Source organism: Ceratosolen solmsi, unplaced genomic scaffold (assembly GCF_000503995.2).
Source record: "Ceratosolen solmsi marchali unplaced genomic scaffold, CerSol_1.0 scaffold11, whole genome shotgun sequence".
Classification (NCBI taxonomy): domain Eukaryota; kingdom Metazoa; phylum Arthropoda; class Insecta; order Hymenoptera; family Agaonidae; genus Ceratosolen; species Ceratosolen solmsi.
In genome coordinates, this window is record NW_011948416.1 from 2,501,358 (window position 1) to 2,515,283 (window position 13,926).

Here is a 13,926-nt window from a genome sequence, read left to right on the forward strand (position 1 = left end):
TCGCTAAATTAATGCATCGGCATACCAAAGGCCTAAAACATTCGTAAAAATAGTATAAAAATTTCGGTTAATATTAAGCGTTGTAAATAAAGGCTAAGACTTGCAAGTATACTAAATATATGAATTCCATGTCACAGTGTACCCGCAAAAACATCAATACGCTTACGCAACCGGTTACCCGGCACCAGCCGCATATCCTGGACCTTATTATCACAGCTCTCAGGGCTACGGTCCCTACAACTATTGAGTCGAGCGGAGGACCGGCGATTCAAGAAGCAGAAACACCGAATCCTCGTCTATTAGTGATCCAGGAGAGATGACAAGGAGTGCCGTCATACATTGTCTTCTGCTGCTGCTGCTGTTGTTGCGGTCTCTCTTCTGTTCTTGCGAGGCCCGTGAAGTAAAGAAAAAAATAAACAAAAACAAGTGCATCGCCAGTCGATAACAATTCGCATAGATCCTACGTACGCAAGGACCAAATGTACTGTAATCGTTTAAGCTGTTCTATATTTGTTGTATTTGAATTTCTCATCGATTATATCGATATACCGATACTATATGTAGGTATGCGTGAGTGTTTGCTTGCATGGGATAAATATGTGTTTGTCTGCGCGTGTATATAGTATTACAATCGACATAACCGATATGGTTGGCTGTATCGTTGATTTCGGTCATCACAACTACATCGATATTATCGTTCGTTTTGATATTATAAATTATAATATCGGTATATTGCTATTGTGAGCGTTTTACAGGTTTTGTAATCGATCGACAGTCAAATGAATTGCATAAGTATTCGTTGTCATAATTCTTTTCTAACTATCATTAAACGGGATACAATTCATAAGATGTATATCGTTTCGATTTGATGTCGATTGATTATTTATCGAATACATAATATATATAAGCCACTCATGAAATTTGCGTTACTTAATCGATTAATTATAACGACTGTGTAAAATATACATATATAATTGTTTCTATACGATTCTTATAATATACAATGATTTTTTTTTTGTATAATTATTATTATTATTATTATTATTATTATTATTATTATTATTATTATTTTTTAATATGTATGACTTAGAAGAAGAAAAAATTATTCATGAGACTAGTGCTTATGAAGATTATAATATGAATATACAACGAGGAACGTCGACTGCTGTATGAATTAATGCTTTTATAGAGATTTTGAAATCAAACGTCGTGCTAGTATAAGTTAAGGATGAAGCAAATTTGAAATTGTTTGATCAGACTTTCTTAAGAATAATAGGGTATCAATTCAACGAGAGATTAACTACGTTTTTTCATTATATTCAAACTTTTTAATTACATTCATTATATATTGTTATTCAAAATTTCGTTCAAATAACAATTTTGTACTTAATACGATAATTATAGCACATGTTATATACAATACATGAAAAAGTTTCTAAATCAAATGTAAATCTAATTGTAAAGTGGAAAACTTTGAAATAATTGAAATTTTTTGTAATAAATACGATGAGTAAACAGCATCAGATTCACATTTCAGAAAGTGTATAATGTTAAGATAATCTCGTATTTACATGCTTATCCTCACGTACACACATGTAAAAAAATGAAAAATATATATTTTCTTTCTTTTTTATAATTTTTCACGTCGTACAACATAAATTAATATTTTCTTCATGACCAGAAAATTAAAACATACGAACATATATATATATATATATATATATATGCATGCGTAATTCTATAAAATTAAAAAAAAGTACATGTCTTTAATATTTTAACGAGTGATAATAAAATAAAACTGGGCGTCTATTGACCGTTAATCAAATAAAGATATACAATAAATACGCGCTCATTAATTATTAATTCATGTTAACAAATAACAAATATAATTAGAATGGAAACACGTTTGCGGTTTCGTCATGTTATTATTAACAATAAATGATGCCTAACATCGTTTTCATGGAAGACAAAATATAATAAAATTTGATTTATTTTTTGTTCAGTGTTAGTTTGCATATTATTGTTTATAACTATTTTTTTGACAATTCAATTTCGTAGAAGTGTTAAAAAGTAAACAATGTTGACGACGTTACCGTATGTTTCATTAATTATATGTATTTTTCTCCGCCAGTTTATGATTTTCCAAACTAATTGTAAAATTATAAAGAAGTTTTGGAAATATAAAAAGGATCTAGAGTTAACAGTACCTTTTCTCCTTTTTTCGATGCGAATATAATCGAAGGATATATACTTGTGAACGTTTAAAAAGAATTTTAACAATATTTCATACAATGTCTTGTATAAAAATGTTGTATTTAATAATTTGTTGGTTTGTATCATCATCGAACAAATTAAATTATGTCTTCGTTCGCATCGTCACTTTTTTTGTCAATTTAGAAATCTAATGAATTTAAAATTTTTTAATAAATATATATACGTATATACTACACAAAGAAATATTTTTCACTTTACCTCTTATTTATGTATTTATAGAACACTGTCGATATAAATAAAAAAAAATAATAAAATAAAATAGAAAAAAAATTATATTTATTTAGTAAATTATTATTAAGGAAATAAATTATAGTCGTACCAATTATAAAATTACAAATTAGAGATTAAATAAAAATTATAAAATTACCATAGTATAAACTTTATAATCGATTCTAATTATCAATTACTTCACTAACTTTTCAATTAGTAATACATTACATGCCAATTCTTCAACAATAGATAATTGGTAAAAATTGCTCATATAAAATCATGATTCTCTCACTAATTATACTTACTAACTGATATTATATATTTATTTATATAATAAATATAAAGTTATAATAATAAAATTTTATTAAAATCGACATATTATTTATATTTATTTTGATATAAATGTAATTAAAGTTTAAAACATAATATAAAATATAAAATAAATAATGAAAATAATTTACTTTTTCAAAAAGCATTTTTTTAAATTTATTTTAATTGACAATTTAATTTATTTTATAATTACAATTAAAATATTCAAAATTATATCAATTTCACAGCTTTACTATACAGCTTTAAAACATAATTTTCATATAATAAAATCTATTTTAATATTGAAATGGAAATGACTTTTATGATTAAAATAACTGCCCGCCTAGTCACCTGCTATGTGTGTGTGGGCCCGTTCGCGCATTGTAATACATCTATTTTAAACTTTTTTTTTATTCGATGACAGTTACTTTTAACTTGTGTAGTAAGTTATAACATAGAAGCATAAATATTATTACGTGAAGATGTTGGTCAGTCGAATATGGTGGTGGTAGTTTTGCATATTTGTATAATGATCATTATTTTAATTAATCATCACATTAGTTTATGTAAAAGAATGAAAAAAAAAAAAAAAAAAAATACAATATAAAAATTCGTATTAAATAACAAGAAAACATTTGCTATTATTATAAGTTAGAGATTAATAGTAATATAATCATTTAAGGCACTTGCATAATGCAGAAATATTTTTAGTATAATATAACAATCTGTTGTAGTAAATAAATTTTTTAAATTAAAAAAAGATCGATAAGTACGAGTATATTGAAAGTGCAATTTCATTGACTGAATTCCATTGAAAGATTGACTAAAGGTAAGTTCTTAGCAAAAGTTTTAAAATTAAATTAATAGTTATCTTACTTTTATAACTATCAAACGTTATGACGATATTTATTTACATTATGCTTATATCATTAGATAATTATTTATAATAATTTAAGTAAAATTATAATTTTTACATAATTAATTATAAGTAAGTATACTGCTTTTGACATATGTATATATAAAAATGTATAGAAAAAGTAAAATCAGGTATTAATCATATAGATCGCTTGATATTGTTTATGATAGATTATCAAAGTAAATATGACTATAATTCTTATTCTCTTGTATTTTATTAAATCTAATATAATATAAATACGTATAAAATAATATATATAATGAAAGTAATCTAAATTAATATTTTTAATTCATGATGAGGTTTTCGTTAATATAATTAGGAATACCGAAACTGTATAATGTCATATCAATTTATTAATATTATAAGCATTAAAATTGCTGTTACTTAAACTCGTTAAATAATAAATTTAATAAAACTACTAAAAAAAGCGCTTAAAATAATATTTGCACAACAAATAGAGAATAACGTGATTATAATATATCTGAAAAAATATTATTTCAGATAAGTAAATTGAGAGTAGAGTTTAAATATAAAAAAATGTTTTTTCAATTAAGTTCTGATTTTCTTTATTTGATAATTGCAATTAGTCAGTAGCGATATATTATATTTTAAACCATCCGTTAAATTGCTTTTCATAAATAATTAATATGTGTATTCGATTTATCTTAAATAAAATCTATAAACATTTCCATTGTTGCTAATATTTAGTGCCTACAGCGAACATTTAATTGATTTGATCAATGCCTTGCGTACAGTTTTGCTATCGTAAGGTATGATTAAACTGATACATAATCAATTATTGTAAAAAATATATTTGTTAGTATAATTAATGTACCATAAATAATACATTTATTAGCTTTAATTAAACTTTTTAAACTGTAATCAGAAATATTCAATTGCTTACACTTCTAATTAATTCTCAATGCAGCAGACAAATATTTATAACAAGCAATATGTGTACAATCATTAAAATTAATCAGACAGTTTTAGTAGTCTGGTACTTTTGCATACGTAATAATTAAATAATGAGTTAAATATATCTATTGTAAATACGATTCTAAACTAAAACCGACGTTAAATGATTTGCTTTTTTTTTTCTTCAAACTTATCTACCTTTTCCTCATAAACGTACAAAATAATTCTAAAATTATTTAATACATTTTTGAATATTTTTTTAATCAAGCATTACCAAGAAATTGATTAATATACCTATTGAATTAAGCATTCGTTACGGATACTTCAGAAAGAATTGCTTTTATATATCACGTGTCTGTCAACATTAAAATTAATGTGTTATTCCAGCTTCACGAGAGTTTCGCATTTTAAGACAAGTTTTATTTCAACACTTTATTTATAATTTTAACATAATTTTAGAATTCTGGATAACAGCAGAAACATACAGAATTATAAAGTTTCTATATTTTAAAAATAATTTATCACGTACCGTTGAAGTATTTAATGAACGATTTCAGTCAATTGTATATGGAATTAATATGTTTTATAACAAACTGCAAGTAATTATATCACTAAAATTTTCAATGCAAATTTCAAAATCATTTTACATTAACTGCAGAACATGTACATTTCTACAATAATCAATCCATGAGTCAAAAAGACAGATTGTCGTTTTTAATTTTGGAATTTGTCGTTTTAAAACATTTTACATTTAATGAAGCATTTGTATTATTGTAATAAACTAGGAAAGATGTTGTATTTCCTCTGAATACCCTTAGTGTATTTTTACAAAAGATAAACTTCGGAATCAAGCAAACTCATAATTTACACGACTTATTGAAGATTACGACTTGATTGTGCTAGGAAAAAAAAATATTTAGTCACGTTGATTAGATCCATACAAATATTATATCTTTTAACTTTTTGTATATGTATAACCTTACGAATAGCTATTTATTAAAAATTAAAAAATAACGCAATAATGAAAATTGTAAGGTTTGATATATTTTATATTATTATATTTATTATTACAAAAATTAGTTTATTACTAATACAATTTGCAATTATTATTTTGCGCATATTTAAAAAAAAAAAAAAAACAAAAATGTTGCGCTTCGTAATTTTCATAAAAATTTAATAACAAGTTTGGAAAAATATATTAGTCTTCATGTAAGAATGAAATAAGAATGGTGAAAATAGATTCGATCTCTTAATTTGGTTTGATTGTTATTTAAACGATGTATATAGAAATTTTAAGCGATTCTTTAAAATAGTTATTATTAATGAAATTAGAAATGTTTAAACGGTATTAAACGGATTCAAACAAAATTTAATTCTGGACTTAAAATAAATTGAAAATTATTAATATCGATAATAATAAAATTCGTTTTACGCATTTATTTTATATCTCATTCATATATCACATATTTTTATTTGTAAATCTGTATATACTCTTTAGCTTACAAATCTAACATGAATAAAAAAATATCGAAGATCATAAATGTATTTGATTATTAAAAAATGATTGATACTTGAATACTTTATGAATTGAGATTAGTGTCATTGAACTTTTAATAATAATATCGGGGTTCGATTTAAAATTTAAAATTATTGCATTAAAACAACTTATAAATATCTTTATAATTGTGTTTATATAACTTTAACTACCATTATTTTAAATCATCGTAAGTTATTGATTGCGATAGAATAATTATCTTCCATATTTTTTATTCGTTTTACTTAAAAATTTTCAAAATATGCATATACTTTTTAATAACTTGTATATCTGTATTCACATTCAGTTGATCATATAAATAAAAAAATAGTATATGAATATGTATTTAACAAGGGGTAATACTGTAGAAGGTAATTATTAAAATTTCATTAATGAAACAGAAAATACAAGATTGAATGGCAACAATTTATTATATGCCTTTATCGCCTAGATCATTAAATGTTACTTAAATTTAATTAATTTTATTGAAGAATCCGTCACTTATTAACCATTTTCTACTAATAATAATTTACTGTTTCGAACTATACTTACTTTCGTCGTAGTTAATATTTTAATAGTACTACTTATACAAAGACAAAATTTTAATTATTTGTTTTGCAATGATTGTATCAAAATTATAACTATGGTATTCACGCACATTGGTATTAACAAACACGTTATTTTAACTTAATTTTTATAACTTAATAATTTTATAACTACTATATTATGCTATTAATTGTCGCCAGAAAAAGAAAAAAAATATATATATACACGCAAATACATTTATGAAATATGAAATACGTTTGCAGAAATATCATAGTAAGTATTCAAAAGTAAGAGAATATGTAATGAGATAAAGATTAACGGAATGGAAAATTTTCCTTCTTTATATCTGTTTCACTAAAGAATGTGATCAGATTTTTATATGAATGTTTTAGAATCCTTAGTTTATTATCGTTCCTTCGATATATTTCTCAAACTTAAGTAGAAGAAGAAAAATTAACGTTGCGATGTATTGTATTTTATTTTTATATTTATTCATAAGACATTTCATTATCTAACATGCATATCTAATTTCTATACCTATTTTAAAGAAGTAATAATACGTTTACAGTGGGATATATATATATATATATATATATATATATATATATATATATACATCTTTGACTGGTGTGCATGCACGTATTGCATGCAATACTTTAAAAGATGGACATTTCAGTAGCAGATCCAAATGAACAAACTAGTTACTACGTTTATAATAAACCTTGGCTTAGATGAAGAATTTCGATAACAACGAAACAATGGATCTATCAATACAATTATAATGCTTTAATATTTGCTACCACGTAATTGTGAAACAGTATTTATTAATAAATAATACTCTATTAAAAGTACGTTACTATTCAGTAAATGCATATTAGTTTATATTGCTACGTAATATTTGAATCATAACGTGCAAGATAAACATCAGAGTTAAATATTAAATGTCTTTAATTCAACTTATTTTGGAAATTTATATTTTTCAGTATGGGCTAATGGGGATAATCTCTTTAATTATCACAGTTTTTCCAATAGATTCAAGACAAATTAATTTTTAGCGCTCTTTACTTAGTTTTGTACGTATTGATAAAACTAGTCTTTTACTTTCTTTTTACATGTATTAAAAAATTCAGAATTAGTAATAATTTATAATGTTATTTATGTTTCATGTAAATTTAAAATATTTGATGTATTAGTTTGCTGCGTACTGAATATTATTAATTAATACTAAAGTTTATGGTTGAAATCAAATTGAACATATTTTAGTTTTTTATTCAATAGAAGTGATGAAATATCAGATATTTACTGATAAAAAAATGTAACTTTCTAGTTCTAATATGTATATAAAAAGTCTAAATTTATGTACATAAACAAATATAGTAATCGAACTTTGCAATACAGTATTGTGATAATCAAATTAAATTTACATATTATATTATCTCACAGATAAAACACATAATCTATAATATTAATACTAAGTTACATAATAACTTTTCAATCGAAGTCTTTTTATTTTACAGTAAAGCTTATTATGCTTCACAAATAACAATAATATAAAGCATTATTACATCATTGCATTAACAATAATAAAAATAGTAATTTGAGAAAAATAATAATAAATAAGGGTAATTATTAATCCTTGTATCATCAACAGACTGATTTTTAATTTTTACATGTACAATTATAAAAAGTATTAACACTATAGTCGATATTAGTACCATGCGAATAAATTCATTAAAATGTTAATTCGGTGATTATTTATAAATTTACGAGTCAAGATTACAATGTAAAAGAACGTGCGATATCATAGCAATCTTGAGGCGAGAGCAAATGCGCATGTCAAATTCAAATACCGACAGTCTCTTATTCTCCCTCCCCTCTTTCACGTTCGCGCAATTTTCCCTTTAGTATAAACACCTAACCTCAACTTTAGTCGAGTAATTGAAACAGCATTTTGCCAATATATGTTTTGGTTGCGTGTACGATCAAGGATTCGACATGCACGTGCATCCGTCTAACTTATCATCGGTGTAAATCGAGAGAATAGCGTCGAATTTCACCGCAACTACCATAAAAGATATGAAGGCGAGGAACCAAAAAAAGCAGTCGTTATGTCGTAAAATTCGTTGGCATTCGCTCGAGGAAGACATCCTGCCGTCTTTGCAGCCGCTACCAACGCTGCCGTCGCTGTCGTTGCCGCCGCTGTTGCCGCCGCTGCTTTGCTGCTTCTCCTCCGTCTCGTCTCCTTTCGTTGGCGTTAGTTTGCAATCGGCGTTGGCCACGGCATTGGTTCATTAGTCTACGTCGTCAGTTGGTATCAGGAGACATACCTACGACGATGTTACCCAACATACAAAGGAGCGCGGTGATATTCCTCCTCATTATCATCGCAAGCTTTTTCCAGACTTTTGCTAAATACAACACCTACCGCATGCCCTTCAAGAATGCCAAGGTAACGTCAGATTGACGTGGTTCGATGACTTTCTCACCCACATCCACTGTATGGTGTATTATTTTGTTTGTGTACCTGTTGAGTGCTGTATTAGACCGTCGCTTATGCCGCTCTCGATACTTTCAATGATCATTTTATGAGATTTACATGATTTATTCTATTTCTATCGATAAGTTACTCATTCGTCTTGTATTGTTTCGATGATGAGCGATGATCGTCCACCAACATTCCTACCTACTATTTTACCTTAATGTCATCGTCATTATTATCCTTGAAAGGGTCCTTGTTGTATTAATGTTGTAATATTATACCACTACCACTACCACTACCACTACCACTACCACTACCACTACCACTACCACTACCACTACCGCTACCACTATCACCATCACTGCCACTATCGCTACCACTGTCGCAACGACAGCCCAATCACTGTCACATCCACTACCGCTAACACTACAAGAACAACTAATGCTACTAAGGATGCTTTATACTCTACTATTTTTACTATTGCTATTGCAATAACAACAACAACAACTACTACTACTACTACTTCTACTACTACTACTACAATAACAACCATTACCACAACCACTGCTACAATAACAACCATTACCACAACCACTGCTACAATAGCAACCACTATCACCACTACTACTACATCTACTACAATAACAATTACTACCACTACCACCACCACTACCACCACCGCTACTGCTACTACTACTACTCCATCTACTACAATAACAAACACTACAACTACAAGTACGACAATAACAACAGCTACCATTACCACTACTGCAATAACAACAACTACTACTATAACGATAATAATAACAAAAACTACTACTACCACTACTACTACCACTACTACTACCACTACTACTACCACTAATCTACCACCACCACCACCACTACTACTACTACTACTACTACTACTACTACTACTACTATTACTACTACTTCAAGAATAACAGTAGCAACCAGTGCTGCTACTACTGCAACAATAACAATAGCAACTACCTCTAATACTACAATAGCAGTAGTAACTACTCCTGCTACTGCTATTACCACCACTACTACCGCTACTAATGATAATTATAATCAAAACAACAATAGTTACAACTATTATATTTATTTCTTTAATTTCGCCTCTAAGGTTATTTAATTTATGAAATGTTAAAACAATTTCGCAATTCTATTTTGATTCTTAGCATCATTAGTATCATAACTATTCGTAAGAAAACTATTCATTTTTTAACTTACGTATTTAGGTATATTAACATAAATTTATATAGTCCAATCAGTTTTAAACTTATTTTGATTGTAAAATTTTTGGATTATAAAGTTTTAATTATAAATGTTTTAAACTGTGTATAATTACCTATAAAATTAAAAAATGTTAAAGTAAGTATTTTTTATTACACCATTCGATTTCATTATATTTCAGTATGTTATTCTAATTAATTTGCAGGGTAGATTATTTATATTTCATACAAGATATTGACATTTAAGTTGATAGATAATTACAACGAAGGTTTTTTCAATATTATTGTTTGTCATATACTTTATTCAGAACTGTTTTTCATCATGATATTTATCATTTCGCTTTACTATAATTTTATATTCCAATATTGATTAAATAAGGAACGAATGATAGTATTCAATTTAAAAATAATAATAACAATTAATAAATAAAATTTCGATAAAAATTTTTCGAATTATTTTTTAATAATATTATATTTAGTTTCTATGCAAAAGCCACTAAGAATTAAAAATCTATTTTCTTTAATAGTAATATTATAAAAAAAAATTTAATAAGCATTAAATATAACATTACAACTTAACAATTACGGGTAATCAAATAAAACGATTAAATTACGAATGACATTTTATAGCCTTTTAATTTATTGATGTATACAAATCATTCGAATATGCACAATGCATATATATATATATATATATATATATATATATATATATATTAAATATAATAATAAATATATTTAATTTCTCCAATTGTACGCTAAAATTTTCGTTTTTATATTTAATTAATATTGATATTAAATAATGCAGAAAAAAGCGAATTGTTTATTTAGTTTTTCTTGAAACTATGATTATACATCGAATAAATCGTTGATTGATTAGAATCGGTATAAATATTATAATTAATGAATGTGAAATTTAACAAATTATGTGCCAAATTCAAATTGCAAATTGAAATACCAATTTGATATGTTCGTTCTACTTTTAATAGTAATTATTTCATATATTTTTTACAGTGCAATGCAATAAATTTATTCCCAAGTTGTTAATTTCATTAACTATTTTTTTTTCTCAATAACATAACACACATACATGATACACAAACAACATTTTTTAATATTTTGCATATACATTGTGATATATATATATATATGTATACGTATAATGTATTCCAAATTATTTTTTACTTATTACATATAATTTCTACTGTCATTTAAACATTATGATTAATAATTATTTAATCTTCTAGTTACTTCACAAAGCAAGCCACATGACCAGAAGTGACATAAATGCATTAGCATATTTAACAAATATTCATCATATTAATAATGTACTAAAGAACATATGTATTGTTCGAGTTGTTGGAACACCAGGCCATCTGAAAGTTAAAAAAGTATAATATCATTTTTGTTATTTAAATTAAATTTAATGAATTACAGTGAAACGTATAATAATATTTATTTATATAGTATATTAAATCTACTTTAAAAAGCCTTAATTGGAGCGTTGAATCTGATATTTTTGAGGATCGTACACCGGTATTTGGAAAACTTAAATTTGAAAACATCATTGCCAGATTTAATCCTAAAGCTAAGAGATTCTTAGTATTAGCTTGTCATTATGATTCAAAATATGAAAAGAAGTTCAAGTTTGTTGGTGCTACTGATAGTGCAGTACCTTGTACGCAGCTTATCAATTTAGCCAAGGTTATGCAAAATCAATTAAACACTATAAAAAATGTAAGTATCCATGATGTTTATTAATGATGTAGCGAGTAGGACAAACAGTCTTAATCTATAAAAATTAAATGTAAAATATATAGTTAACTATGAAACTCAAAAAGATTGAAAATTCAAATTTTGTTTCAGCCACTTAGTTTTTTTCTTATAAAGTAATTTATAATTTTGTGATTTACATATTTTATAAACTTTAGTATTGATTATTTATTGCATTTATTGCGTTTTAATAATAGGATATATTACACGTTAATGTAATTAAGATGCTCACAATACAAATTTATAAATAATATGCTTTAAGTTGAGGAAAATTTGATCGATATCAAATTATTATCACTATGCAAGGAAAAAAAGTGTAACTTCTTACTATTTACAATTACTCTTAATAAACTAACACGTTAATAATTAAAACTTATGATTTTACAGGCCGATTTAAGTTTAATGCTTTTATTTTTGGATGGCGAGGAAGCATTTAAATCATGGAGTGCCACAGATTCTTTGTATGGAGCTAGACATTTAGCAAATAAATGGAAAAAAAACACAGAAACTTATGCAGGTGAAAGCATATCAGACTTGGATAAAATTGTAAAGGATTTAATTTATTTTAAAACTTTATTCTTCTTCAATCTTTATGTTAGACTTTATATTAATCTTTTAGGATTTATTTGTACTTTTGGATTTAATTGGTGCACCCAATCCAATATTTTACAATTATTTTAAAAATACTGCAAGATGGTTTGCACTGTTGTCAAGTACAGAAGAGAGATTGGCTAAAGCAAGCCATTTTGAAAATTATGATTATAAAAATCCAAATCGCAAATATTTTCAAAATTATACAATTCATCCTGATATACAAGATGATCACATTCCATTTTTAGAAAAAAGTATGTATTTTTGAAAATACGTTTAATGTAAATATTATATATTTTTTATTCTATATTGTATATATATATATATATATATATATACTGTAAAGTACTTGAATTTACAAAATTCATTTTTAATTATCTTTCACATAATTTTGTATTACATTAAGTTGTGTGAAACCATAAAAATAATTAAAAACCATAAACATGTTTAATTACACAATAAATTAATAATTAAAAATAAAAGTTTATATATATATATATATATATATATATATATATATATATATATATATTAATTAATTAAATCATACTAATTTTTTGTTTTAGATGTTTCAGTTTTGCATTTGATTCCATATCCATTTCCAGACATTTGGCACTCAGCTGAGGATAACAGAGATGCTTTAAGCATCTCTACGATTGAAAATATAAACAAAATTCTGAGGGTATTTGTTGCATCATACTTAAACATAAATGTGTGAGTAGATTCCTTTAGCTCTGTTGTTCCCATATAATATAAGAATGCTGTCATTAATATTTTAGCTGTATCATGTTAAAAAATTTAAGTATATAAATTTAATATAAATCTTAATAATGAAGAATTATAACAGACAAAATTATTTTATTTTTTTTTCAATACTTAATATATTTATGGATATAAATGGGTTAACAATGGCTATTTTCAACAAATAATATATCATCCGACGCTTTCATCTAATCTTTGTTCAATATGTATTTAGTACAGAAACATTTTTTCAGTCAACTGGAAGAATTGAGCTCTAACGAGGAATTTGAATTATCTAAGAAGTAATTGTATGTGTGGTTAAAGATAATCTTATTTCAATGTCAATTATTTGAGAGATACAATACACACCTAGAAAAGACAATGCATCAATTTTTTAAAC

At 25.5% G+C, this 13,926-nt stretch overlaps 2 protein-coding genes across 3 annotated transcripts in view; both read left to right on the plus strand.

The window, feature by feature from the left end:
- The window catches only part of LOC105359166 (uncharacterized), a 52,214-nt gene extending 51,856 nt beyond the window's left edge, over window positions 1-358 (plus strand). For both annotated transcript variants that reach the window (XM_011495671.1, XM_011495670.1), the window contains exon 7: window positions 138-358. In XM_011495671.1, the coding sequence (XP_011493973.1) occupies window positions 138-247 (110 nt within the window). In that variant the 3' untranslated portion in view covers window positions 248-358. The remainder of the gene's footprint in view (window positions 1-137) is intronic.
- An 8,225-nt stretch (window positions 359-8,583) lies between these two features.
- LOC105359167 (iso Glutaminyl cyclase) lies at window positions 8,584-13,541 on the plus strand. The gene is made up of 6 exons (XM_011495672.1): window positions 8,584-9,153; window positions 11,669-11,812; window positions 11,889-12,158; window positions 12,582-12,740; window positions 12,814-13,039; window positions 13,352-13,541. Exons 1-6 carry the CDS (start codon window positions 9,040-9,042, stop codon window positions 13,501-13,503), a joined length of 1,065 nt encoding a protein of 354 aa, XP_011493974.1. The 5' UTR covers window positions 8,584-9,039; the 3' UTR covers window positions 13,504-13,541.
- Window positions 13,542-13,926: the final 385 nt, after the last annotated feature.